Here is a 26,060-nt window from a genome sequence, read left to right on the forward strand (position 1 = left end):
ACAATACAACACACAGTGTTTTATATTGTAATGTAAGTAACAAATGTAACAAAGTTATTGTCGGAAAGGGTTAAAGTCGTGTTCCATGTGTCCCTTTTTAAATTTCAGCACCTGCCCCTCCAAAGGTCTCTGCACATGATGATGGTGATGATACATATTTGCAGCTGAAACTTCAACAGCACGCACTTTACAGGAGTGGAAGAGAATGATTTCTTGTCCCTAATAAAAAGAAAGAACATTAAAAATAAAGTGCAGACACTTATTTTAATATGATGACATCTTTATTGGTCAAAGGGTCGATGAGTGATAGCTCTGTCTTCAGTATGTAGACCACTTGTTTTCAGGGGTTTGTAATGAAAGTAGTGCGAAATAAAATGGTTATTTTCAATTTGTTTCAAAAGCTTCACCAAATATTTTACTCATTGCTTTCAGTCTTTCTTTGCTTTGTTTTTCTTTTGAAAGAGTTATTCTGAGATTTCTGTTCTTTAGGCTAGTGAGTGGCTTGGCTCTTGTAAATCCTCTGTGGTTGCTCTCATAAAGTTTTCTCTTTCGGTAGGCTTGAAAAATGGTATTAGATCCTCCTGAAGACTCTTCACATGCCTGGGTGTTTTATTTTTAGAGGTTCTACTTTGCAGCGGAGAGAATCATGTAGTTATTGATTGTTTCTGAATGTTGTAGATGTGCAGGCTTTTCATATTCCTAAACCCACCAGTGTTTCCTGTTTTCTCAGACTGCTGATTTGAAACTCTGTCCTATATCTCAGACTGACAGTTTTTTTTAATGTTAAGGATAGCCTGTTTACATTGAGAGACCATTGACCTGCATCTCCCAGTTTACAGAGAGCTTTCAAATACAGGTTTTGTCATTTATGCATGATTACCGATGAAGAACGTGCCCACAACTGGCAATCTGTCCAAGGTCCCTGCCTTTTGGCCAAAGACAGCAGGGATCGACTCCAGCAGAAGTAGCCATTATTTATTCCCACAGAAATGGGAACAGATAATGGGAATAGATGGAAAAATTATCAAAGGAACACCCCCGACTTGTACATGGAAGTTGACTGACTACATCAATCCCATCAGATCACAGCCTCCAAAGCATGACCGCAGGATGAGCCTGCTTAAGAAGTTAAGAGACTTTACGGCATCATTCATGGTTAAATAGTTTGCCGCCATCTGAAATACACTAGGCACTGCTGTACAGTACTTTCCAAATATTTCAATATTTCCCAGATGTTGACTTTTTTTGTCTTTTAATTTTTTGTCAGGCAGTGTATATGCCTCAGATAATACTTGGCCGTTACTACAAATCGATGAAAGCCACAGAGGTGACACAGAAAGGTTTATGGAAACTGCAGTCTGTGTTTGATGCCAAATAGTAGTTTTGCTTTGCTTGCGTTATCAGTCTGAACCTAGTTCTTGTAATAAACAAATCCGTATTGAAAATGTTAAGTGTGCTCTTGTTTCATGACTTCATAGTAAAAGTCGTGCTTAATAATCATGAGCTTCTCTTAGCTTGCACATTGAAAATGTTTGCAGGATTTGCAGGTTAGAAGTTTTTTTACATTCAGCTGGAAAACATGAAATGTAAAACATCGATTCAACTTATGCACTTTAAATTCAGCTTGTATACAAACTGACAAAGTAATCACAGGAGACGGATGTCCAGCATGTAATTTAATATTTCAAAAGTGATCATTTTTACAAAGCAAATAAAGTAACAATGATCAGTCTCAGCCAGCTAAGGCAATCATGTGAAATGTGACAGGAAATCTGAATACAATAATAAAATGTTGAATACTGGATACCAGGGCAGAATTGTAGACCTACAGATTTATAGAAGTTTTTCTCATCTAACTGAGATGCTGTTTTATAACGGTGGCTCACCTCAGCCATCTCACGCTCAGATGCTCTGATTTAGCGTCAATAATAGCATGTGTTTACCAGCTGCAAAGGTATTGTTTTGGTTGAACCACATTCCCTGAGATCTTACTCAAATGTATATTCTGCTCCCTGCAGACGGTACACCATGTAACTGACTCATTAACGAGCAGCTAAAGGACAGAAACATCAATACTGCTGAGCAACTACAAGGTTTGCTTCTTTTCTCTGGATCCAAGCAGTTCTTGGGTTGAATCAAGCAGAAATTCAGGTAGGCAGCATTTGTTCATAGCCAAATAGGCAGTAACAGTCACCTTTTTAAAATGTATTTTATAACCTTTAACTAAATGAGATCTACAGGACCAGAGTACTGCAGTGAAAATGATTTGACTAGTATTTGAGAAGAAATTGGTGGATGTGTGAATTGTGGCTGTTTATGTAATCTTTTTACAATGATGCAAAGGTTGAGACAATATGGAAAATACAAAAACACTGGGGTTCTTACATTACATATGCATTCAATATTGGTTGGGGACAAACTTTCAAACAGTATACGTGAAAAGCTGTATTTGAGTAGCAAAGGTGGGCAGAGAATCTCCACTTTGTCAACAAATGAATGAGGAATTCTTTCAGTGCTGCTTAAAAAGAGGTTAGAAGATATTTGCATATTTCTCCATCTGCAGTGCACAATAACATTAAAGCATTCAAGGAATCTGGAGGAGTTTCGGTCTGTAAAGGACAGGGGGGTGCAAGCCTAAATTAGACTCTTGTGATCTCCAGTCTCTCAGACAGCACCTCATCCAGAAGCAAATCCCATCAATAACAGATATAACCACATGGCCTAAGAATTACTCTGTATAAACCTTTGTCAAACTTTACAATAAAGGGCTATACTCACATATTCGATTTAAAAACAAAAGAGAATTCTCAGATGTGATGTTGTATCAGCATCTTTGGTGAAGGTGATTCATAACTCTGTGAATCAGTGTTAAAACAGAAAATAACACTTTGACTTTGAAGCACCTGCTGCCCTGCCTTCAGGACATTTTCTTTCAGGATGTTCATGTAATATTTTATTTAACAAATGGATTACTGAGGAAAAAGAAAGTAAAGGTGCTAGTGTGGTCTGCTGGCAGTCCTGATCCCCCAATACAGATTGAGATATAACCTTTAAATGTTCTGTTTATAGGTTCCTTTTTTCGCTTTGAGACAAGTCTGCAGAACGATTGGGACAAAATAATACCTGAGACTGAGGAATTTGAAAGCCTTTTGTAACACAAAAAAAAAAAAAAAAAAACACAAAATCATGTGAGGCACCTTTACTGTCCAAACTTGTTATGGAATGGGTTTGAAGGCCTTGAAGGCAAAAATTGATAAAAAACAACAAATAAACTGAAGATGGCAAGAAATATCATAGAATATCTTTGGTTCCCAGTTTGCAAAGAAATATGAGTAAAAATACATCTAAGAATCACCTGCATTTTCCACAAAATATACTATTTTTTTTTTCTGATTTTGAGTCCTGTTTAAAAATAACATTTATCTTACTCACCTTCATTGCTTGGATTTAAGATGCGGCTTGCAAAAGCAAAAACCTTGTACATAACAGAGCCTGGTGGAAACTACTGTTTTTCAAAATACTAAAAAAAAAGGATGATCAAGGTATGGGGGGACTGATGGGTGCAGTAAGTATATATATATATATATATATATATATATATATATATATATATATATATATATATATATATATGCATGACTGTTTGCAGGACTTTGGTACTTTGTAAGACAAAGAAAACTTGAAGAAACTGGTCAAGTGTACAGCTCTCCACCTACAAACTTCACAACTGTCCCTCTCAAAATGCAGCCTTACATTAATTTTAATTTAACGAAAACATAATTTAAACCCTTTCAGAAATGTATTATTTTGTTTTCTAAAAAAGATTTAGCACCGTACTCTCCTCACATGTGAATGTATTGAGGTTAAAAGTCATTTTGTATGAGGATATATTCAGCTGCAAGTAAACGCATAGATGATCTAATCACTGGCTGCAAACTCGATGTAATACAACAGTGATAGATTTGTCTGTCTTTGGTAGTTACTGTAATTGTTGTGGAACAATGTATGAACCATTAAGCTCTCGTAGAGTCAAAAGTGCAAACACAAACAATGGTTGATGGTAGATTAATTCATCGTTCACTTTTGGTCTTTCCTCTTTGCTAACCTTGATTGTGGTTCTATTTTAAAGACGAAAGACAAAACTGAACAACAGTGTGGCAACAGGACTCTGACGCTGATGTGTGTTATTATTAAATGTCATACCTGAGATGCAAAAAAAAAAATAAAACACATGAAACTGTAAAAACAATAAACAATGCTTTACACCCTAAAAATGAGGGAAGATGGTTAACTGACACGATATACATGAGACAAAAAGTGTCCTGTTTTTGGGGATTTAACAATTAAATAAATGAAAAACTTGATTAGCACCTTGAGGAAATGCGGTACCTGTGTGTTAACTTTAGGTGGTGTACAATGAGTGTGCGCTGGCCAGGTCACATGAACAGCAACAGAGGCTCCGTCCTCGTGCAGAGCATGTTGGTCAAACGTCACACTGACTTTGATTTATACAAAGAGCTGGCTATAAAAGAATCCCTAAATGGAAATAAAATAAATCATACAGTACAAAATATTGTGAATAAAGATAAAAACATACACATTTAAATTATTTCCTACAAGATAAATGTCTTTGTGACAGTGAGGAAAGCCTCCAACCCCCCCACAACGTTGACCACGATGAAGAGAGTATAGAAGATGGATGGATAAATGTCTCTGTAAACAAAATTGACTTCTCCGTGAATAAAAAAAAAATCATTTGCGCCGTGTCACGTGTATTCTTACGGAGTCCTTTAACTTGATAGATCTTATCCTGCAGTACAAGAAGTAAAATCTTCAATCTTCTTTGTGTCCGTGTTTCAAGCAAAGGTCTTTCCAGGGGATTTATGCATCTTCTGTATCTGCACATCCGTCTCCCAGATTTAGCTGAAACACACAGGTCCGACTGTGAAGCCAAACTGGTGGGTGAAGTTTCCTCCTTCCATCACGGCCACATCTCTCAAGGGAAGTAGGTGCAGGTCCTCGAACTCAAACACAGCCTCCCGAGGACCAGAAACCGACTCCTTTCCAGGCTGACACACACAAAACATTTTTACTTCTAGCGTTCAACATAATCAACATTCGAAGTACATTTATGCTGAAGAAAAGCTTTGATTATTTTTTTTCGCCACATACCACGCAATCTTTCAGTGCTGCAAGGTAGCTTTGCCTCCTCGTATCAGTGAGGAACTTCACGTCTATCTCTGTCTGGCCCAGTCTATGTCCTGGATGGCAGGAGTAGGTCACTTTTTGTGCAGCGCTTTGACTGTGCAACCTCAGGAAACGCATCTGGACAACATTAGCACCTGGATAGAAAAACTACAAGACATAATCAGCATGAATGTCAACAGCTGAACTGTATTCAACAACCTTAAATCTACCATGATGGGATAGGAAAAAAGTGTTTCCCATGCTTGAAGAAACCCAAACTGCTAAGAGCAGCAGAATATAGCCTTGGCCGACTACAGGTGCAGACTAGTACTCTACTCAAACAAAGATTATCAATAAGAATACCAATGTTTTGTCTACTAGAATGTATCATCCTCTATGCTTTAATATCAGTATGCTCCTCTGTTTCATTGTCATTCTGCATCGAGACCCCTGATGTATGTTCTCACCCTTTTGCATGCAACTTTTTAATTAAATCTACCAAAATCTGGATCATCTCTCAAATCTTATTCTTGGTAATTTAGACACTCAGTTTTCAGTCCAGTTATTCATCTTGGGTTGGGTAGCTTATTTTAGCTCATTGTTTTAGTTTCAAAGCACATTTAAAGGCACAACCTCTGTTTCAATCAAAATAAGGAAGCTATTTTCCAGCAGAAAAGCTCTGGTATTGTCACTGTTGCGTTAGATGGATAAAATAAAGATTAAGACAAAGTTACCAAAACCAAAAAAAATACTCTTTAATGTAAGGCCCTTGCTGAAGTACTTTGAAATCTTAAATTGATGATTGGAAGAAAAAAAGTACAAACACTGTTTGTTGTCATCTTGACAGAGTGAGTAAAATATTCTTTAGGTGCAACCAAAATTAGAAGTGAAATACTGAACAAAGGAGAATAACTTATCCAAAGGATAAATAACATAGCTCAGTGCCAGCCGCCACGCTGTAGTCCTTTCGTCTCATAAGTTGTGAAGTTTTCAGTGAAACGTCGATGAGCCTCTGGTGGACTGAATAATATGAGGAATATCTCTTCCTTGTCTGGGTAACATATGTCTGTTTAGTCACCTGATATCCCTGATCCAGTCGACTGAGCCACTGAAAAGACCCTTCTTCAGAAACATCGTCCATCCAAGCCTTCATGGGCAGCTGTAGGTGAAGAAAAGAAGATACTGAGAAAGCTGCTAATAAGTCCTGTATTTAGATTTTGCTCAGCTATGAACTTGAGATAAACTGATAAACTTTAAAAAAAATGAATTACCGGTAACCAGTTGCCACTCGAGACCAATTTACTGTATATTGCCTTTAGGTTGAGTCAGTTAACTATATGGTGTGACCTTTTTTTATATACTTTATGCAGAGCGACACAGATAACAAAAAAAATGGGCAGAATAATATTTGATACGACGGAGTATTAGGGCCAAACTAAGACAAAAAAAAAAAAATTGGAAATTACGAGAATAAAGTAATAAAATTACGAGAATAAAGTCATAAAATTACGAGAATAAAGTCGTAATATTACGAGAATAAAGTCGTAATATTACGAGAATAAATTCGTAATATTAAATATATTATAAATATATAAATATAATTCCACAAGATGGTCAATATTCAACATTTTAACACACTCTTCCTGTTAGAGTTCTCATAAATTACGACTTTATTCTCGTAATGTTACAACTTTATTCTCGTAATGTTACGACTTTATTCTCGTAATGTTACGACTTTATTCTCGCAACATTATGAGTTTATTCTCGTAATTTTACGACTTTATTCTCGTAATTTCCAATTCTTTTTTTGTCTTAGTTTGGCCCTAATACTCCGTCGTAATTTGATCACGTTTTCAGTGCCTTGAAAAAGTTTTCACCCCTCTGATATTTTTTAAATCCCAATATATATACTGCATTTAAATGAATGTTTTTACAATTTTATGTATTGACCATAAACAAAATAGTCAAAACTGAGAAGTGCAAACATTTTCAACACATGTGTTCATTAAACTATACAAACCCCTCAAAAATTCATTTCAATTCCAGTTCACAGGGCATCAAAATTAACACAAAAGTAATTAAATTAAGACCGAGTTTGCAACAACATGGCTACACTTGCTCAGCAACAGCATAATTGATCCCGAGGTTTAATGTCCTACAACCCTCCTTGGGTGACGTCTTTATACCTGAGAGTCTTGAGGGTGGAGGCAGGTCTGTTTTGATGATGAAGAGAAGCTGCAGAAAGCGAGCAGAGCGTCAGCGGAGCTGCCCTGGTTGGGGTCGATGTAATACATCCCTGCAGAGATAGAGGGTAGAAAGAGTTCAATAAAACCAGCACAGATCGAAGTATTAAACTCGCACTGACAGTAGGATATGAGCAAGACATGACACCCAACCTTCTCTAAATACTGGATGTAGTTCAAAAATATATTTAAAGGAGCACGAGGCAGGATTGAGGCAGGATTTATGAAAAAGATTCGTATACGTTTTAAGTTTTATAGTAATAATGTCAGATGAAGCGTTCCAAACCAAAAAGAATGAGTCCTCTAGTGTATCTCTCTGTTGCCTTGAACAGGCTGTGTGCTGCAAAATGTGCTGCAATTCGGGGGCCGAATTTCCCGCGCTGTCCTGCGGATGTGACGTCACATGACGCTGCATGCGCGTTCTCCCGCGCCGGCTTCACTGTTGGCTGCTGTACCCCCGACGGCCGTCGTGGTGAAGGGTGGGGCTAATGAGTCTCATTTCTTAAAAGGAGCATCATGCTCCTTTAACTTGATATTTTTGAACAGTATTAATTATACATTAGATGTCATAGTAATAAAGATTGATAAGATTCGTTTTTTTCTTTTAAAAGTCAATTTTTTACATTAAGAATATACATGAAAACATCACCAATACCAAGAAAATGTAAACAAATAGAAAGAGAAATCACTTTGGTGTTAAAGTAATAAAGTAAGTATTTGTCTAACTGACACAAGTGCAAAAACCGGATAAAGAAATAAAAGAAGACATATTGGGCCCATTTTGTCAAAATACTACTTTGAACCGTAGCTCGTTTCAAGCTACAGCAAAGGTCCGAAGCTGCAGAAAGCTTAAGGACTCACAAAATGAAATATTTCTGCGGGGTTTTACTATTATTGCAAAGTTTCTGACCACTGCTGTATTCAGGGTGACAGAGCCAGAGCTCCAGGCAGGTGGTGGCAGGATGTTCCTTGCTGCCATCAGGAGGATCCACCAACAGCCGCAGGTCCTGCTCCAAAGAGTCCAGCAGTGTCTGGATCAGATTGTAGTTGGGCTTGTCAGACACGTACATCAGCTCCTGAACAGGGGAGAAGAAAAAACAAAGTAAAAGTGAGGGTTAAAGTCAAATGTAAGTACAATAAGTTTTCTTGTTAGTGGAAAACCGCTGTATTTAAATTTTTATCATTCCTACAGAAACGCACTCCGTGTCTTCATGATTAACTCACATATCACATCGATATCAAGTCGGTGATGTGTTTGAATACAACAATCAAATATCATGTATGAATATTGCCTTGCCTTGAGTTGAGCCATGGTCATGTTCAATGACTGTCCTGGAGGACCGGGAGAACCAGGTGGACCCTGAAACGCAATGTTTAAACATACATGACTCCATTCTTCAAGAGAAAAGAATAATACTTATTCAGATATTTAAAAATGGTTTCATCTATCGTAATTTACAGAACAAATTATCAGTCAGAGCCCATTTATTTGATCAATTATTGCAAACTTACTGGGAGCCCCTTCCTGCCAGCCTGTCCAGGCAGACCTTGATATCCTTTCAAACCCTACAGGGATAGTTGAATATTATTGACAAATAAGCAACAAAATATGCAACCCATTATAAACTAATAGCAATTTTAAAGAGTGACAATTAGGTAAATATGTGTAATCAGCCTGAAAGGATCCTTCAGAGCTGAAAGGTGTTTGCTGTGAAAGGTAGAGGATAGTGTGAGGTTATGATTTCGTACCTTTAATCCAAACAAACCCTGCAACAGAGCAGAAAAGCGTATGTTAATGCACGTTTGATGTCAGCTGATCACATTCTTGCAGATTTTTAAAAATCACTTCTTTTTAAGACCCCCTTTGTGTTGTATATAGTAATATAGGTGTTGAACTGAGCTTTGTATGATTTAAGGGAGTAGAAGCTGCGCAAAGGAGGAGCTGACTCACAGTTAACAACCGATACTTCACATGAGTAACAGTGGTTGTTAAAAATGCCTACCATTATACTTTGCTCTTGGGCCTTGCCTTCTTTTTAGAGAACTTTAAAATAAAATGTATTGTAAAACATGAAATGATTTCATCTAACGCATAGTGTTAAGAACCCAGAAAAAAAGAATACATGTCCTTAAATGAGCCTCGTATATTTAGGAGCCTGGAGACCTGGTACATTTAAAGCCAGGTTTCCCTGAGTTACAAACTGGAACAGGGGACACTTACAGGTAATCCAGGCATCCCTGGAAAACCCCTCGGTCCCGGAAGACCAATGTTTCCCTAGAACAATATGAGATAGAAAGATGACAATTATAATTTCATCATTTACATTCACATCTTACACCACACGAGAATACAAGACATACTACAGTCTAAAAATGCTTTTGCAAATGGTTTGCAGGCCTGAACTTTGGAATACAACAATCTAAGGAGCTGCACAGGAGAAGGCACATTTCCAAACAGGAGGGGCAGACATTTAACAGGTGTTGCCCTGACAGCTCAGAAGCAAAAGATCTGTAAAATGTCCAAGTGAGGACATGTGGAAATACAGCCCCGAGGAATCCTGCACTCTTACTCGGGTACCTTCAATACACTGCAAAAACTCCTTTCTAGGTCAGAAAAAAAAAACAAAAAAAAAAAACTTTGTTTCAAGAAAATTGGAGACCTATTTTGGGCTAATTTGCTAGTTTTAAGAAATCTAGTCAAAGATCATTTTGAATAAAATAAGACAATTTTGACTAGACCAACCAACATCTTTTACTACAATATTATGCTTATTTCTAAGATGCTTTTGCAGTGTAGTTGAGGTACATCTGTCATGGCAGAACTCATGTTGTGTGCTACATGTGTAAAAGAGCAACTCTGGACAATGTCAGGAGATTAATCTACAGGAACTGCTTACAGTTAAATGAGTGAATTTATCTTTCATTTTCTATACCTGTTCTCCCTTCTGGCCTGTTGGACCCAGAAATCCAACTGGGCCACGAATACCCTGGGAGGAAACAAAATATAGAACGGATAAAAATCAATCAATCAAAGTACAGCACTGACGTCACATTTCCAGTGTTTCTAATAGGTCCTTTTGACAAACACGTAAGTATATATCCCACCTTGCCTCCATCCTTTCCATGTGGGCCAGGCAGTCCCAAGTCACCTTTATCACCCTAAGGACGACGACACAAGCACTGCAGTTAAACTGTCATATTCACCTCAACAGAAGGCCGGCATTACGTAAATTTGGGCACAATGTGACCGGCATTAGGTCATTTGTTGGTATTTTAGTGTATTAGTCATTTTTGCAGTGGCAGGAGGGTTTTGAGGATTGTCCAAAACACTCAAGTCAGCAAACAATCTGCAGAACCGTTTCTCCGATCACTCTTCAAGTTTGTCAAAGATATTGATATTATTCTGATGTCAAGTTCATTTCAAGAGTCTACATGTACTGTAACACATAAAGGGAAATATATTGTAAAGTCCACACAAGTGAAGACAAGTACAGCTGGAAATGTGTGAGTGACTACATTACCCAAGCACAAAGGAACTTTTGCAATTTTTAGATTTATAGTTCAGCAGGTCACCTTAAAGGTGTAGAGGTTAATTTGCTTTTAGGACATGGTAAAATGCGCCCTCTCGTTATCTCTTCCATCACCATTTACTTGGGTCTCTAACTTGCTTCTGCCACGATGTCAGCTATAGCTCTGTGAGCTAGTTTCATCACACTGTTGACAGCGTGTGACAGCGCTGTAAATGAGATAAGCAGTCGTCCCCCAGAGGTGACTAAGATGGTGATAAAGCTACTGTGATCGTTTTTTGCCACCAAAAGCGCAGAGAAACCACAATGCTTCTTAAAAGTGAAACATCTTCTTTTAAATTAAAATAAAACTGACATTTTAACATAGACTGAAGTGTTTAGTACTGTTCTAGTAAACACATGATAAATCCATATCTTGCTTCAGTCGATAACATGTGGTTAGATGTTTACTGTATCTATCTGTTTGAGTCTGTTCATAAAATAAAGGGATCTTTGTCCGTCAGTGGTAAAAAAGACAGGGAAATATAAAATGAAAGATTAAGAGTGACTACACTGATTAAAAATGAGTTCATGGGCTTTTTTAATTTAATGTGCTCCTTTGTAGTGTTGTTGTATTAATTAAGTAAGATTAAATACACAAAACACTTAACAACTCTGAAAAAGAATCTATGACTATTTGGAGGATTTTGAAAATGTTGACAATAGACTGTTTGACAGAACATTGTATATATAATTGGATAAAATAACAAAAGTGTTGCAAACCCATCTGATCCAGGGTTTTGGTAGAAAACATAAGAGTCTGGGTAAATAGATTAGAAATGTGGGTATTTAAGCTCTGATTGTAGCCCCGGACATCTGCTTTATCCACCGCCCTCTGTTGAATTTTAATCAGTCAGTGTGAATTGCATCAGCTTGGAGGTCGCTTAGGGACTCCAGGCTTGTCGAGCATGTCACACAAATTAAACTAGGAATAAAAGCCCACATTCTGGCATGGGAGGTATACTAATGAAAGTAGCACTTAATTTAAGAACAATATATATGATATCATACATTTAATTGACTTAGATCTTTCTTTCTAGACTTAGATGCAAAGTTTATTCAGACTCTGTGTCCGGTTTATTACCTCTTCCCCCTTTCCACCTTGATCCCCTGAGTCTCCACGTAAGCCAGGGAGCCCCTTGTTAGAAAAAAGAAAGAAAAAAAAAAAAAAGAATCAGTCTGGTATACATCAAATGATGATTATATAATCACATTGGGAAAAAAATATAATTTCTCTTTGAAAGCCATAGAACAGAAAAGCTGAATACAAAGTTTCAGGACAAATTAGTGGATTTGTTCATCTATGGAAGGTGAATGGGAGTTAGATGGACAGATACATTCACTTACAATAAATCCTGGCCACCCGATGAGGCCTCCTGATCCCACGTCTCCCATTTCACCCTTAACAACAAAACACAAACTACTGTCAGATCACATGTTCTGTTCTCAAGTGTATAATAATGTGAATGCTGTGTCTCTGGAGGCTGCACCTTTGGTCCTCGGTCTCCCCTGGTCCCTCTGACTCCAGCCTTCCCCCGCTTTCCCTGAGTTAGACGATAGAAGAGGTAAAAAAAAACTCTATAGCTATAAAATGTCCTGGTAATACAGAGATTATAGGTCAATGGTTCTTGGATCATACATAACTGTTTTACATTGATCTGTTAACGTTTTTTTTACACTAAAGTGGAGCGGTCTTACCCTCCGTCCAATATGACCGGTCTTCCCTGGTGGTCCAACCTCGCCATCATCACCCTGACAGGGAAAACACAAAGTGATGAAGGAAAAACAAATCTTATAGCAGCCAGAACATTAAACATGTGTCATAAAAAATAAAACATGCCACGCTTTACTAACAAAAGAAGAAGGAAATTCTATCATATGAAAGTGAAAAGTTACTGCAGCTACAAAAGGAGCACAGGGAACCCAAAGACAAATAAAATGACCTTGATGGCAGATAAACTTCATACATGAAAAACTAGAGACAGTCAAAGTCAGGTGGTTTGAAATAAGCTAGCTGAGCAGCTGCTGTTTAGAGTGAAATGTGAATATTATCAATGTTCTTATTCGTTCTTCTACACATACATGAACAAAGTACAGTTGAGGTTTCATCATCAGTGTAATCAGTGTCACATTATATTTGTGGATTTTACCTTCTCTCCCCTCATTCCCTGTTTTCCTTCGGGTCCTAGTCTTCCTTCTTTTCCCTGCAAAGCAACATCATTGCTATTTCCTTGCTAAGACACCTCATTTTCATGGAGACAAACCATTCAGACATTCAAATTACAATGTTATAATCTGCAGTGTTGTGCTGCTGTAATTATTCAGACACTTACAGGAGCTCCTGTGGGACCTGGAGGACCCTGGAGTCCCATCTCTCCAGCAGGCCCCTACAAGAGAAAGCACAAAAGTAAAGCTTTGGTGATGAGTTTTAGTATATAAAAACAAATAAACGCCTGATGGTACTTAGAGGTCTAGTGTTCACCTCAGAGCCTGGCAGCGCTGGAGGACCTTGAACTCCTGGAAGACCCTCTTCACCCTGCACATGTAATCAATATTACTGCGGCAGTTCTTACTGTAGATATTTGCACATGCATTACTAACAGATACACTTTTAGAGAGACCAAACCAAAACATAGTTTTGTCATAAACTACACAGTAGATGCATAAATATCTTACATTAACTACGTTTACGTGCAGTCAAAATTTGCGTTATTGCTAATATTCCGGTTACTGAAACATTCAGAATATTCCGTTTACATGCGTGAGCAAACAGGTTTATCCCTGTATACATGGTGATTAATCATTTGGGATATCCCGATCAAACCAGCGAAGCGCGGAAAACGTGATGACGCAATTAGCGTAATTTCCGTTTCTTCTTCCTGTATCCAAATTCAAAACAAATGCTGCTTCACGCAACTTTTCACTCACCTTCTTCTAAATCTCGCTATCCCTGTACTTTCTACAAATGCCAAAATGTTCATATCCTTCATTACATTTATGAAGTGATTAGTCTCCTCCTGGTCTTGTGTTTCTCCGTGTTTATAAGAACTTCCTGGATTCAAAAGACCAGGATTCCTTGTGAACAGAGCATGTGCAGAAAACAAATTCATGTTCCGTTTGATGGGGATATTCTGTTTGGCGTTTACATGACCCAATATTCGGGTTTTAAAAGGAGTAACCCAGGGGTCATATTTGGGTTTTTAAAAACCGGAATGTGAGCAAATTTGGGTTATTCAAAATGGGTTATTGGTGTTTACATGGCCGTGCAAATTGGGTTATTGCCAATATTTGGGTTTTAAAAGGGTTATTAATGCATGTAAACGCAGTCAATGTTATACAGTACATAAAATACATAAAAATCATTCTAACCTGCTCTCCAAGTGGGCCTGGAGCTCCTGGTTCTCCCTTTGGTCCAAGTATCCCTGGCTCTCCTTTGGCTCCTGGGCTGGCCTGAGGTCCAACTTGACCTGCTGGCCCCTGCCATGAAGGTGCCACAGATGTTAAATCTGAATTTATTCAACACGTTAGCTCTGTAACAAATGTAGTAGTTACAGTCTCTCAGGTGACGTTGGAGACCACATTAAGCAGGCTCTGCCTGGTTCTTCTCCTTCAAACCTTCTACATTACAGTTACCTGCCAAATAGTAAGAACTTCCTGATAACAGAGGACACTTACAGGTGGTCCTGGATTCCCAGTGTCACCTCCGACACCACGTGGTCCTTTTGGTCCCTACGAACATGAGGAGGAGAACACACATTTGTGTATTTCCTGAAATGCCAGTGCAGTGAAATCCTGCTCCACAACACGTAAAGTGGAATAAAAAGTTCACCTGAAGGCCGTCTGACCCCGGTGGTCCAGTGGTTCCTGCAGGGCCAGAATCCCCCTGAACGGATAGATAGACAATGTTTTAGTGTCACTTCTTGGGCATTGTTGTAATTTGACCGTTTAGGTTGAGGCTAAGCCCTCCAGGGAATGTCCCATGGTATATCAGGACTCTCTATCAGAAGATCTCTGTCTTTACTGTTTAGTGTTTGGGGGGAATTGTAAAGCATTTCAAAGGGTTTGTACTGAACTTGTTTACTCTCTCTCTCTAAAGTGCCCTGAGATTACTTTTGCTCTGAATTGCTGCAACACAATTAACTGAGTTGAATCGAACTGAATGCCGTCCAGCAGAGGTCTAACCCAACGTGATGCCATGTAACTTTGTAACTTGTGAAGATAATTCTGAATGTGATATTGTATTTCTGGCATACATTCACTTTGAATGTTTCAAAGTAGAACTTCCAAAAGGTCATATAAAGCGTGTGAACATACTCTTCATGAGTTAGCACCTACTTTTTGCGAACATAATTTTTTTTAATACCTTTTCTCCTTGAGGTCCATCAAGGCCTGAAGATCCCTGAGGACCTTTGATTCCCTAAAATAAGCAAAAACAAAAAAAAGAAAAGTCAGTGTTGCTGAAGCTACACTAAAGAAACTGGTTCAGTATACTATAGTATTAATACATCCTCACCTGGATGCCCACCAGACCTGCAGGACCAGCTTCCCCCGCTGGCCCCGGTTCACCCTGTTCAATGACATCACAACAAGAAAAGTCCACTACTCATCTCAATGTTTCCTTTAGTAATTGTGCTTAGTGTTATACTAAATATTACTATTACTACCACTGTTTCTTTTTACATCTGTCAATCTTTTCGTGAGGCTATTGTATTTGTTCAAAAAGAAATTAAAAGAAATCTTCTGATTCCACTGTTGATATTCAGGAACACAGTACAGTGCAGAGAAACAGGATCAAATGTTGAAGGTGCCATTCAAGTCAAAAATGATGTCCAAACACATATTTTCATCAGCGGTTTGCTCACCATCAGGCCAGTGTGACCTTTCTCCCCCTTTGGGCCCTTGCTGCCATTTTCTCCAATGGTCCCCCATGGACCCTCTTGACCAGACAAACCATGAGGTCCAATCTCACCCTGCAAACAATAACCACAGTCTAACCAGACGAAATCTCTTGAAGAGTCAGACCTCCTCATAAGGACATGAAGAGCCAGGTAACTTTACCTTCTCCCCTATTGGTCCAAAAGAGCCAAGTTCACCAGGAGGCCCGACGTCTCCCTACAGAACATAAGCCAAGGGAAACTGAATAGTTGACATATAGTTCATATACCATGTCCTTTCAGTTTTCATGTTTAGAGAAATTCAAGTTTATGATTTTGTTACTTTTGCACCAGCTGAATGCACCCCCCCCCCCCATCCCATTTCACTGAAAAGTTAAAAACACTTTTTTCTAAAACTTTATGCAAGACTTGCTGCTTATTTTGTAGGGAAATATAAATGCAAAAAATAAAATGATCAGCCTCACAAACAAACCTGGAAACAAGAATGGACGACTTACGGGTCTCAACTTTCATCATCAGATCCAGACAAGCAGTTTCCACAGAGCGACCACAAATGAATAATATCCAGCTAATTTGCATTTTGTAATCAATAAGATAAGTAAAAGTGGGGTAACTGAGAAATATGATGAAACTTTAATCGTACAAATGTACGGATGAATATGGAAAATAGAATATTCAAGCTATGAAATGTGTAAAACCAGATTTTATTTTTGAAGCAGGTATAAAAAGCATACAGACAATTTAAGATCACAATCATAAACCCGTTCATTTGCATCCCATCACTGAATGTGCTTTTACTGTATGTTTATTTTTTTTTAGTTTGAGATGAAAGTTCACATTTCAATACTGTCTTTTTGATTATTCAACGTGTTTTCAAAGTTGAATCCAAATGTTAAGAATAATCTGAGCAGCACCTTTCATTTTATCAAGCTGAATAAAGTATTTATAAGTGACTGAAATCAAGATCAAGATATGCTGACTGTTCTATAAAAACTACTCTCATCACGGTTTCACTTATTTCACAAAGATCCTTAAATATATTTAAGTAATCTTCATCATACCAGGATTCACAACACGCACACACAAACAAAGCCTGTCTGTGTTGACTATAAGAACATCGATTATGTGACCCCATAAAGAAAGTAGGGAGAAGGTTCTGGTGATGAAGCTTTAAACTATTCATGGATGCAAAATATCCTTTCACCTTCAGTCTCAATTATCATCATGTTAAACAAACAACCAACAAGACAAGAGGTAATAAACACCTACCTCATTACCAGCGGGTCCAGGTGGTCCCTGTAGGCCTTTTGCACCTTCAAGCCCTCTTTCTCCCATGAGCCCTGGAGCTCCAGGTTTCCCACAAGAACCCAGGTCTCCCTGTCAAACAATAACAACAGCAGCTGACGCCAACATTTTAGCTTTCCTTTTATCCTAATACAGGTTTAGTTGTGTTATCCTGCCTGTAGTTGCATAACATTCTCCATCATCAAGCCATCTTGACTTGGTGCAGTACGATACAAATGCACTTAAACCACTTCCCTTCTTTAGGCTTCTGTCCTTTAAAGAATTGTGAAATGTCACATTAAAAATAATGCAGCGATTATTACATTCACTCCTATTTCTTTGCAGATAATATAAAACCAAGATAGCATATTTTTCCCTCATCAGTTTCATTTGATTTGTATATGTAAATATCATTTTTTGTAAGTTAGAATTACACATCTATTATGTTGTTATTCCTTCTCACAACTCTTAAAAGGCATTATGGCATTGTCGGATACCAGGAGATTATCTTTTACATTCATTCACATTCATCTGCCAGACCTGTGGGTTCCAGCGTCTTGTTGAAAAATAGCAGCAATTGCTGAGAACAGTCTGGACAGTTCCTGTTGCATTTGCTCCAGAGTAAAGAGCCCTATTTTATTTAGAAAAAGAGTTGTGAAACTGATTCGTCTGACCACATTAGACATTTGTACTGTGTCATAGTCCCACGAGCTTCTCAGCCGAGGTGTTGACACTGCCTCTTGAGATGTTTAACAAAGGGCTTCTTTTTTTATCCACAGTAGCGTTTTACAGCGTACAAACTGGAATTTATCCAAATTAAAAGTCGTATCATAGAGCGTAGTAGGAGAAATATGGAAAACAGTTCTGATATATCTTTAGAAAACAGTTTTTAAATCATGAGAAATTCTTTCTATTTTCCATTGTTATATCAAATCTTCCTTAGGACCATTTATTTTTTTCTTTCAAATCCTTATGAGCATTTGTTTCTGTTTTTTTCCCAAAAAAAGGCATAAAGCTGCCGACAAGAACTCTTAAGAGGTTCAACTAGAATTGCTCCACAGTTTTATTAGGGGAAGAAGAGATATTATATTTTAAATTCAAAGTGTCTCTTTTGCAAAGATTGAGGTTGCTTTTTGTGCTCTAATAGTTCAGCAGATGTTTCTGACAACACTGTCACACTTGTCGAACATGGAATTAGAAATTACTACCTTTAACCCATGAGAGTTGAATAGCGTGATTTAAAAGAAAAAGTAAAGACTTAATGTTGGGGATGTTATGACTGACCTGATCCCCCTTCCTTCCGGGTGGACCCTCAATTCCTGTTTGACCTGGGAGACCCTGATGAGACAGTGCACCGTTTATCAGCTGTTGTGACGCTGATGACCTCAAATATCATTGTTACACAGAAGCTGTGCAGGTGTAGAGTCTCTGACATCCTGTTCATGAAAACTCTCAAAAGCTTGGAACAAGGAAATTGCAATTCTTTTGTTCTTGAAGATGTTTTACCGTCCATCCTGAAGTCAACTTCCATTACAGAAACTCTTATCCTCGTGTTGTTGTTTTTTTTTTTTCCATTTCATTTGTCAGGAGTTTTTGCTGCTGGTTTTTTAGTTACCTGTATTCATGGAATATGCTGCCAATGAATAAAAATGTGAACCATGATCTAATGTGTCAGTTTACCATCCCTATGAATGGAAACTGTTCTGAACTGTGCAATGGAAAGTGAACTTAGTAATAAACTAGTACTGTACATCTTCATACATCATGCATCCCTAAAATGTCTTAAATGATCACACAAATGCATTTTCCATGATATTCCCTGTCCCTAACAGGCTGGTTCACTGTGTGAAGCTTTGAATGACATTAACTGCTGCTACAAAACAAATTTTCTTTAATACTGTGCCTCTCCTGTTGTTGCCATAGTTACCCTGATGAACATGAAGAAAGACAAAGCTAGATGCTTGTGCTGAGGTCAAAGTAGGGACAACTATGTTCTCATAAAAAAATGAGGATATATATATATATATATATATATATATATATATATATATATATATATATATATATATATATATATATATATATATATATATATATATATATATATATAAAAAAGGGCTAAACATTATTTGGGATTTGTGACCTTGCTCACATTCTTATGCAGGCAAAATCTGTATGATATGGAGGTATCACACAGGCTATCGTAGGTTAACTCTTAATCACTTGAAGTGGTTCCCTTATTTCAAGAAAACAGCGACAAAGGGGAGACAGCCAACAGTGGTTACTTGAGTACAAGGTCAGAAAGTTTAGTCCACAAAGTTTGGGGAGCGAAAGAAGACAAAGAGAGACAAGTGATTGGGACCAATCAAGGCTCCAATGAAGGCAGGGCTAAGTTTAAACCATGGTTCCTCCCCATCAGTTCAGCCAATTATAATATATATATATATATATATATATATATATATATATATATATATATATATATATATATATATATATATATATATATATATATATATATATTAACTATATATATTGTAACTATATTGTAACTATTTATATAAATATTTGCATTTTTGTCAGTAGAAAACTATTAATCACATTCTTGATCTGTTTTGTTTCTGGGAGGTTGTCTGCCGAACAGAAAAGGTCCATGTGTAAGTTTGCTTTGAATCTCCAAGCTTTAATTGAGAGAAGTTGTTTGTCTTTATTTCTAACTAACTGTCTTCTTCCTCATATCAACGAGCATGCAGGTTTAAACCACCTCTCAATGTTTATATGCCAACCTGTGGTCCACTTTGTCCTGGTAGACTCTCATCACCCGCTGGTCCAGGGAAACCCTAGAGGTTTAAAGTAAGATCAGTAATTAGACATAAATCAAAATGACATAAAACATTTCCAGAAAAGTTCTTACATATCTACACATACCTTGTTCCCTCTCTCCCCTGTTACTCCCGTTAATCCATCGGTACCCTGTGTCCCCTAAAGGGATCCAGACAACATGGTTATAGATTATTTCATATGCTCCTCTCTTATGATCAATGAAGATTTGTAAATGTGCATAATTAAGACAAACACATTTGGATCTTTCTAAAAGCAAACTGCAAGTCTGCATAAGAACAAAAACAGATGGTAAGTAACCACTCACTGGGATTCCTGCAGGCCCCTGTGGTCCATTAGGCCCCGGGGGGCCGACGCTCCCTCTGGGTCCAGGTTTACCTGTTGCACCATTATGGCCTGGAACACCTGGCGGGCCCTGAAAAATTTGTCAAAAATTAGATGATGATTATAGAGAAGGAAACATCTGAATTTAGTTACGGTTAGTTTGTTAAACATAATAAAACGTGATAAATTTAATGTTGAATTAGTTAAGCAGTTTCGATTCTGCACTCCAGACTGGATCAAGTTCCAAAGTATGAGATTATGTACAAAAAAGTATTAGACCAATCAGTTCTCTCGCAACATTAAGATATGAAAAAAGGGATTGATGCATGAACAGAGTGTTCTTTGCTTCTTTCAGAATAAAATGAGCTGTTTCTCCATCATTGAGAGGTGTCTTCATGAAAGATGTCTCTGTAAAAGTGGATGCTAAAAGGAGCCTAAAACAGAGACTGACTCCTAAAAAACGTAACCTAATTTAACAAAATGTTACATAGGTTAATTGTCTTCATTAATGTTAATCATCTAGGCTGTAAGAAGTCTCATTCTGTTTTTTATCAAACACTGTAACAGCACATGCAACATTCACTCAAATCAAATAACATCTGTGCACTCTTATTTATATCTACATGTGTGTTGTTTGAAAAAAAAAAAAACAACCAACAAACTGTTTTAACAAACAATTCAAATCATAGGTGTTAAAGCCATTACCGGTATATGTGAGAGAGACGCGTCACCCCTACATTTACCAGGTAGTGTTGCCTCTTAAGCCCCTTTCACACAGCCAGTTCGATGCGGGAACGTTGCGCCTTTAAGCCGCCTCGCTGTTCTGTGTGAAAGTCACGGAGGCGGAATGGGGGGGCCAAGTGGCCCCACCAATAAGCCGGCAGCGGAGGTAGTCACAGAGCCGTCACAGAGCCGAAACGGGGTCTGTGTGAATGACACAGCCGGCATGCCGCTGACATGACGGTCGGACTGACGCTGTCGTCACGCCTCTGATTGCGGAACGCCGGCATGCTGTGTGAATTTACAGACGGGAGCGGCGTTATGCCGGCGTTGTATGGTTCTGTGTGAACCAACAAAGGCGGCGTATTGGCAGGACTTCTTTACACCAATATTGCGGAATCTCTGTGTGAAAGGGGCTTTAGTGACTTTGTCCCTTTATTCCCTGCAAGTTTTAAGGCTCCCCTAGCGATTTTTTTAATTTCAAAAAGAGACAAGGGACAACTTAAGCAACACTTTTCAGCTGTTATTCAAGACTTCTGCAGAATCTTATGTGAAAGCTCGTATCGTTCTTACTCTTCTCCTCCTCTCAGTGAGCACCAGGTGCTGCTGAGCAACCCTTCCACGTACCAAAACACTCAGCTGCAGTAACAGCAGGAGATGTTCAGCATCATTTGCATTTTGAATAACACTTGATAATGATTAATATATAATTCTTCTTTCTTTATTTACTTAGGTTACTGTCATTTAGAGAGGGGATCAAAGAAAATCAAGGAGGACACCCCCGTCAAAATCAATGGACAACTAAACCCCCCTTGCTGAGCATTTTAAAGCCTGTATGATTGTAGACCAATTCAGACATTTTGCAAATAGCATGCGGAATTTTCTTGATTCTTTTAATATTTGTACTTTAATATAAACAGAATTTAAAACAGCATCAGGCAGAGTAAGACTGAAAATGTTTTATACTAAGTGGCCTAGACTTTCAGCATTTAAGTTAATGAGATCAATGATCATAAACTGTCAGATCTAATTGTGCTTAAAAGATATGGGAGTAAAAGAAACTAGCTCGTAAAACATTTTAATTTACATCTTCAGCATTCTGTCTGGCAGCTTTCCTTCTGACACTGAACACATCAGTGCTGTTGTTTCCAGCTACGTATTAGCCAGAAAACACAGGTTGACTTGTATAAATTACAACCAGAGTTATCCTATTGTTTTGTCTCCATCATTTTACATCATCTTAAGAAACCCTGGATGTGTTGAACCTGTGTTGTATCAGGCTCTTTTCTTAATTATCATTTATCTTCAGTTCTCTTTGTTCAGCGTCGGACCACTGATATTTTTATGTTTAATTCCTCTTTATTTTCGTTTGTTGGACTGGGGACTACTTTTTTTTACTGCATCTGTCTGCATTAAAATCATCATTTATACACAACACCAACACAGTTAAGAGTTGCTCTATCATCACTTTGTCACTTATTTTTGATTTCAACATATTTATCATCAATTTAAAGATGCATTACACATCCATATAAGCACACATTAAAATACATACACAGACAACCAAAATAATGCCATAAAGAGGCTGTAAAATGACTATTTGTTCTACTTTTCAGCATCACTGAAGCACATCATGAAATGACTGCAGACATTTTATTTATCTCGTTTTGATACTTTAATGGATTGTGAGGAAAATGCAGTAACAGCAGCAGCTGTTGCCGGGACATCTGTGATAATGAATTTAGATCTACTTTATTTGATGTGAGAGCAGTACACTCGGGGCGTTTTATAGAATTAATTCACCCATTACAAATTAGTGTTATGCCTTATCATTCATTAGGTGTTTAATTATGTTTTATTCAACATTATTTTAGCTTTCAGTCTCTCTGTGCAAGGCACAGCAATTCAAACTAAAACAAGCTTAAGTCTGTCAACATGCAACTACGGTATGAATTTAGGAGATAATACAACACAGAGAATTTTTTTTTCCTTTAGGCGGACATGAAATCACCCATCCATTCTTTTGTGACATTTAAATGTATATTAAAAACAGCAACCCTACCAAGAAAAATTAAGTGTTTGGAGAAAAGACAAAGATATTTTGCTGAAGTTAATTAGCAATCCTCTGAACTTCTTATCATTACTCTGACTTACTGGTGGGCTCTGGATCCCTTTAAGTCCTTCATCCCCGGGCCAACCCTGTGGAAAACAATTAAATGTTTAAAAAAACCCAGCTATTCACATGTCCATCAGCAAATAGCTGTGGTAGAATGAGTCTCCAAAAAAATCCATCTCTTTCACATCTCGTTTACATCTCTTTCAGCATCAATCATCATGACATTAATCAACAAGGAAGCACACATCTGGCAGCAATGCAGCGCCGCAAAACCAAAAGATAAGGTCACCAGATAAACCACACATTTTTATCAAATCAAGTCTACAAACTAAAGTCTAAAGTCGTACAACAGAACAATACATTTATACAGCTAATATGGCTAAAATAGACAAGTTTTGAATATGTCAGGTTGCTCTTTGCCAAAAAAATAGGAAAACTGATAAACGTCATATGCATTTGGAAAAATATGTTATCAAATATTCCGAATTTTTGCTGTTCCCAGTAAATGCAAGTGGTCTTTATCATGGTCTTTATCATGATAAAATGATTCAAAACCATTGGCTTTAGCAAAGAAGAATGTGCTTTAAGAAACACATTATTAGAAACCAGATTTAGGGTGCAAAAACTCCCATTGGATCTTTTTCTCACCTGAGGTCCCCGGGGTCCCTTGTCTCCATGAGGCCCTGGGGAGCCCTGAAAAAGACAAAAGTGTGCATGCAGCAGTGAGATCCCTACAACACGATCAAACCAGATACGGTATTGCTCCCCGTGTTAATTAAAAGAATCTAGGGAAATTATGCTTTCTTTTTCCTTTATTTGTTTAAAGACAAAATATAAAATAAACTAATAGTCAACTAGCATATAGCTACATCTTCTCATTCTCAATCCCTATCGTTAATCCTCCACATCTGCTCTCAAAAGGGAATTGTTTCTGGCTTGTTCTACAGTATATTACGCGTGAACCCGTTCAGTGTGGACTCAGTAACAATATTAAATGCACGCTCATGACTATGGAGTACCGAAACTGACATAATTAAAAATAAAGGCAGAAATCTATATATTTTGTTTTTCCTTTCTGTATATGTGCATTCCTTGGTTTTACATTCCCTCATCTTATTACTTTACCGTACACATTTCTGCCTCATTATGCAAATGAGGAGGGCTGCTCTTCTTGGTTCAGCTACCCTACTATTGGTCAATAAACAGGAAGAAGCAGGATCGGGCCAAATGAAGACTATTATGCAACCGGCGGTGACACACTGGGATAAACATACATACCCTCACATTGGTTGAAGTGTATCTATAAGGCTGCACTCATGCCTTTTTGTTTACACAATCACCCCTTACTGAAGACTATTAATGTTATGTGGTATAGGAGTGGTCAAAGGGACATTACTAAAAACAAATAAAGCAGCTAATCTATGTTAATTTTAAATCTGGACATTGATATTATTAGCTTTAGTCTTTGGGTTCTGCTTTTATTTTTAATTTAGTCAATTTTGGCCCTCCATACATGACCTCGTCAATGGCGAGTAGTTTTCACTAACTCCTTATCTTTAGTCATTGAAAGTAAAATCTGTAAACCAGTCAGAGCTCCTCTGGGCAGGGAAGGGGACAGTGGCCAGAGATTTTTTTTTTTTCATCTTCTTTCCTTTATCCTTTATTGGTTTAGTTGATAGGGACAATGCAGTTTAAACATAGTTTCAGTACAATGACAGCAACTGATGTTCTGCACATAGAGTTTATAGCTATTGCTAATTTGCAACTCCTGTCCCTAGTTGGGCTTTTCTAACAATAAAATACAACAATATCTAGGACCTATAATACAAAATTACATCTATTTAAAAACAATCACAAAATAAACAGTCACATAATCACACAATCTCCACACATCATACACATACTCCCTCACTCCCTCACTCCCTCTCAACACGCATCACAACACACACAGTAACAACATTTCAAAAGTGGGTACAATCCTGTTGTGTTTTCAGCCAGTTCTTAACCATGGATGCAAAGATTCTGCTATCTGATACCAATTTAATTTCATTCGGGAGTCCATTCCAGAGATGACCGCTCTTTCCTGAGAAAGCCGATTGTCCGAATGTTGTTCTGCGGTAAGGTATTTGACAGTTACAGTTTGTAGAGCTCCCGGTGAGTCTGCTGCTGTTTTGTCTCTGAATAAACACAGAGTGGATCTGGGGCCAAATTTTTAATACATTTGAAAAATAGTTTAAGAAAGCATAAAATAATAAACTGTCAAAGCTCAACAGATTATATTTCTTTAAAATGTTACAATGATGCCAGCGAATTTGCTTTTTATCCATAATCTTTAAGGCTTGATTGAATAAAGTACGCATTTTCTTTATTGCAGAAGGAACTGCTTGAGCCCAGACTGTAACACAATATGAAATGTGAAAAAAGATCATAGCGTGCATATACAGCAGGGCTGCCTGGTTTGGAATATAGTGCCTAATTAATTTGAAACAATTGAGGTAGCTTTTTATTGTATTTGAAATCTTCATTATGTGTTTATCAAATTTGAGTTGAGGATCTAGTATTAATCCAAGATACTTAACTTCTGTTACTGATTTAATTTCTTCATTGTTTAAGTGGATTTTAAATCTTTCCTGCATATTAATTTTCTTCAGTGAGAAACACATAGAAACTGTCTTTTGAAGATTGAGTATTAGAAGATTTTGCACGAGCCACAGTTGGACGTCAATCATACATGCAGACAGAGCATCCGCAGCCTGTTCTGGTGTCTTGGCGGCTGCATATATGACTGCATCATCCGCATAAAGTTGGCAAGTGACCGCTGGACAGTGTAAGGGCAAGTCATTAATAAATAAACTAAAAAGCAAAGGCCCGAGTATGGAACCTT

The 26,060-nt window shown here is 37.7% G+C and overlaps 2 protein-coding genes across 2 annotated transcripts in view; both read right to left on the reverse strand.

The window, feature by feature from the left end:
* Window positions 1–1,669: 1,669 nt before the first annotated feature.
* Window positions 1,670–12,394, reverse strand: LOC133454759 (collagen alpha-1(II) chain-like). Its single transcript, XM_061733481.1, has 13 exons — window positions 12,344–12,394; window positions 12,081–12,134; window positions 10,536–10,589; window positions 10,364–10,417; window positions 9,652–9,705; window positions 9,180–9,197; window positions 8,943–8,996; window positions 8,728–8,790; window positions 8,341–8,506; window positions 7,374–7,483; window positions 6,266–6,346; window positions 5,173–5,355; window positions 1,670–5,069 (listed from the first exon to the last, which is right to left on the reverse strand). Exons 1-13 carry the CDS (start codon window positions 12,389–12,391, stop codon window positions 4,920–4,922), a joined length of 1,089 nt encoding a protein of 362 aa, XP_061589465.1. The 5' UTR covers window positions 12,392–12,394; the 3' UTR covers window positions 1,670–4,919.
* Window positions 12,395–12,427: 33 nt separating this feature from the next.
* Window positions 12,428–26,060, reverse strand: part of si:ch211-196i2.1 (collagen alpha-1(I) chain) — a 109,220-nt gene continuing 95,587 nt past the window's right edge. The window contains exons 36-55 of the mRNA XM_061733200.1: window positions 23,825–23,869; window positions 23,215–23,259; window positions 20,324–20,431; window positions 20,104–20,157; window positions 19,962–20,015; window positions 18,460–18,513; window positions 17,161–17,268; window positions 16,055–16,108; window positions 15,859–15,966; window positions 15,510–15,563; window positions 15,360–15,413; window positions 14,826–14,879; window positions 14,672–14,725; window positions 14,366–14,473; window positions 13,479–13,532; window positions 13,330–13,383; window positions 13,147–13,200; window positions 12,695–12,748; window positions 12,487–12,540; window positions 12,428–12,436 (exon numbers count right to left, since the gene is read on the reverse strand). Coding sequence (XP_061589184.1) covers window positions 12,428–12,436; window positions 12,487–12,540; window positions 12,695–12,748; window positions 13,147–13,200; window positions 13,330–13,383; window positions 13,479–13,532; window positions 14,366–14,473; window positions 14,672–14,725; window positions 14,826–14,879; window positions 15,360–15,413; window positions 15,510–15,563; window positions 15,859–15,966; window positions 16,055–16,108; window positions 17,161–17,268; window positions 18,460–18,513; window positions 19,962–20,015; window positions 20,104–20,157; window positions 20,324–20,431; window positions 23,215–23,259; window positions 23,825–23,869 — 1,233 coding nt within the window. The remainder of the gene's footprint in view (window positions 12,437–12,486; window positions 12,541–12,694; window positions 12,749–13,146; window positions 13,201–13,329; window positions 13,384–13,478; window positions 13,533–14,365; window positions 14,474–14,671; window positions 14,726–14,825; window positions 14,880–15,359; window positions 15,414–15,509; window positions 15,564–15,858; window positions 15,967–16,054; window positions 16,109–17,160; window positions 17,269–18,459; window positions 18,514–19,961; window positions 20,016–20,103; window positions 20,158–20,323; window positions 20,432–23,214; window positions 23,260–23,824; window positions 23,870–26,060) is intronic.

This window comes from Cololabis saira, chromosome 11 (genome assembly GCF_033807715.1).
Source record: "Cololabis saira isolate AMF1-May2022 chromosome 11, fColSai1.1, whole genome shotgun sequence".
NCBI lineage: Eukaryota > Metazoa > Chordata > Actinopteri > Beloniformes > Belonidae > Cololabis > Cololabis saira.

Coding starts and splice junctions, on each gene's coding strand:
- LOC133454759 (XM_061733481.1), bottom strand. CDS start 12,391: ATGGGAGACGTGGGATCAGGAGGCCTCATCGGGTGGCCAGGATTTATT. Junction 12,135..12,343: donor TCGGGTGGCCAGGATTTATT/GTAAGTGAATGT, acceptor TTTTCTAACAAG/GGGCTCCCTGGCTTACGTGG. Junction 10,418..10,535: donor ATGGAAAGGATGGAGGCAAG/GTGGGATATATA, acceptor GTTTCCTCCCAG/GGTATTCGTGGCCCAGTTGG.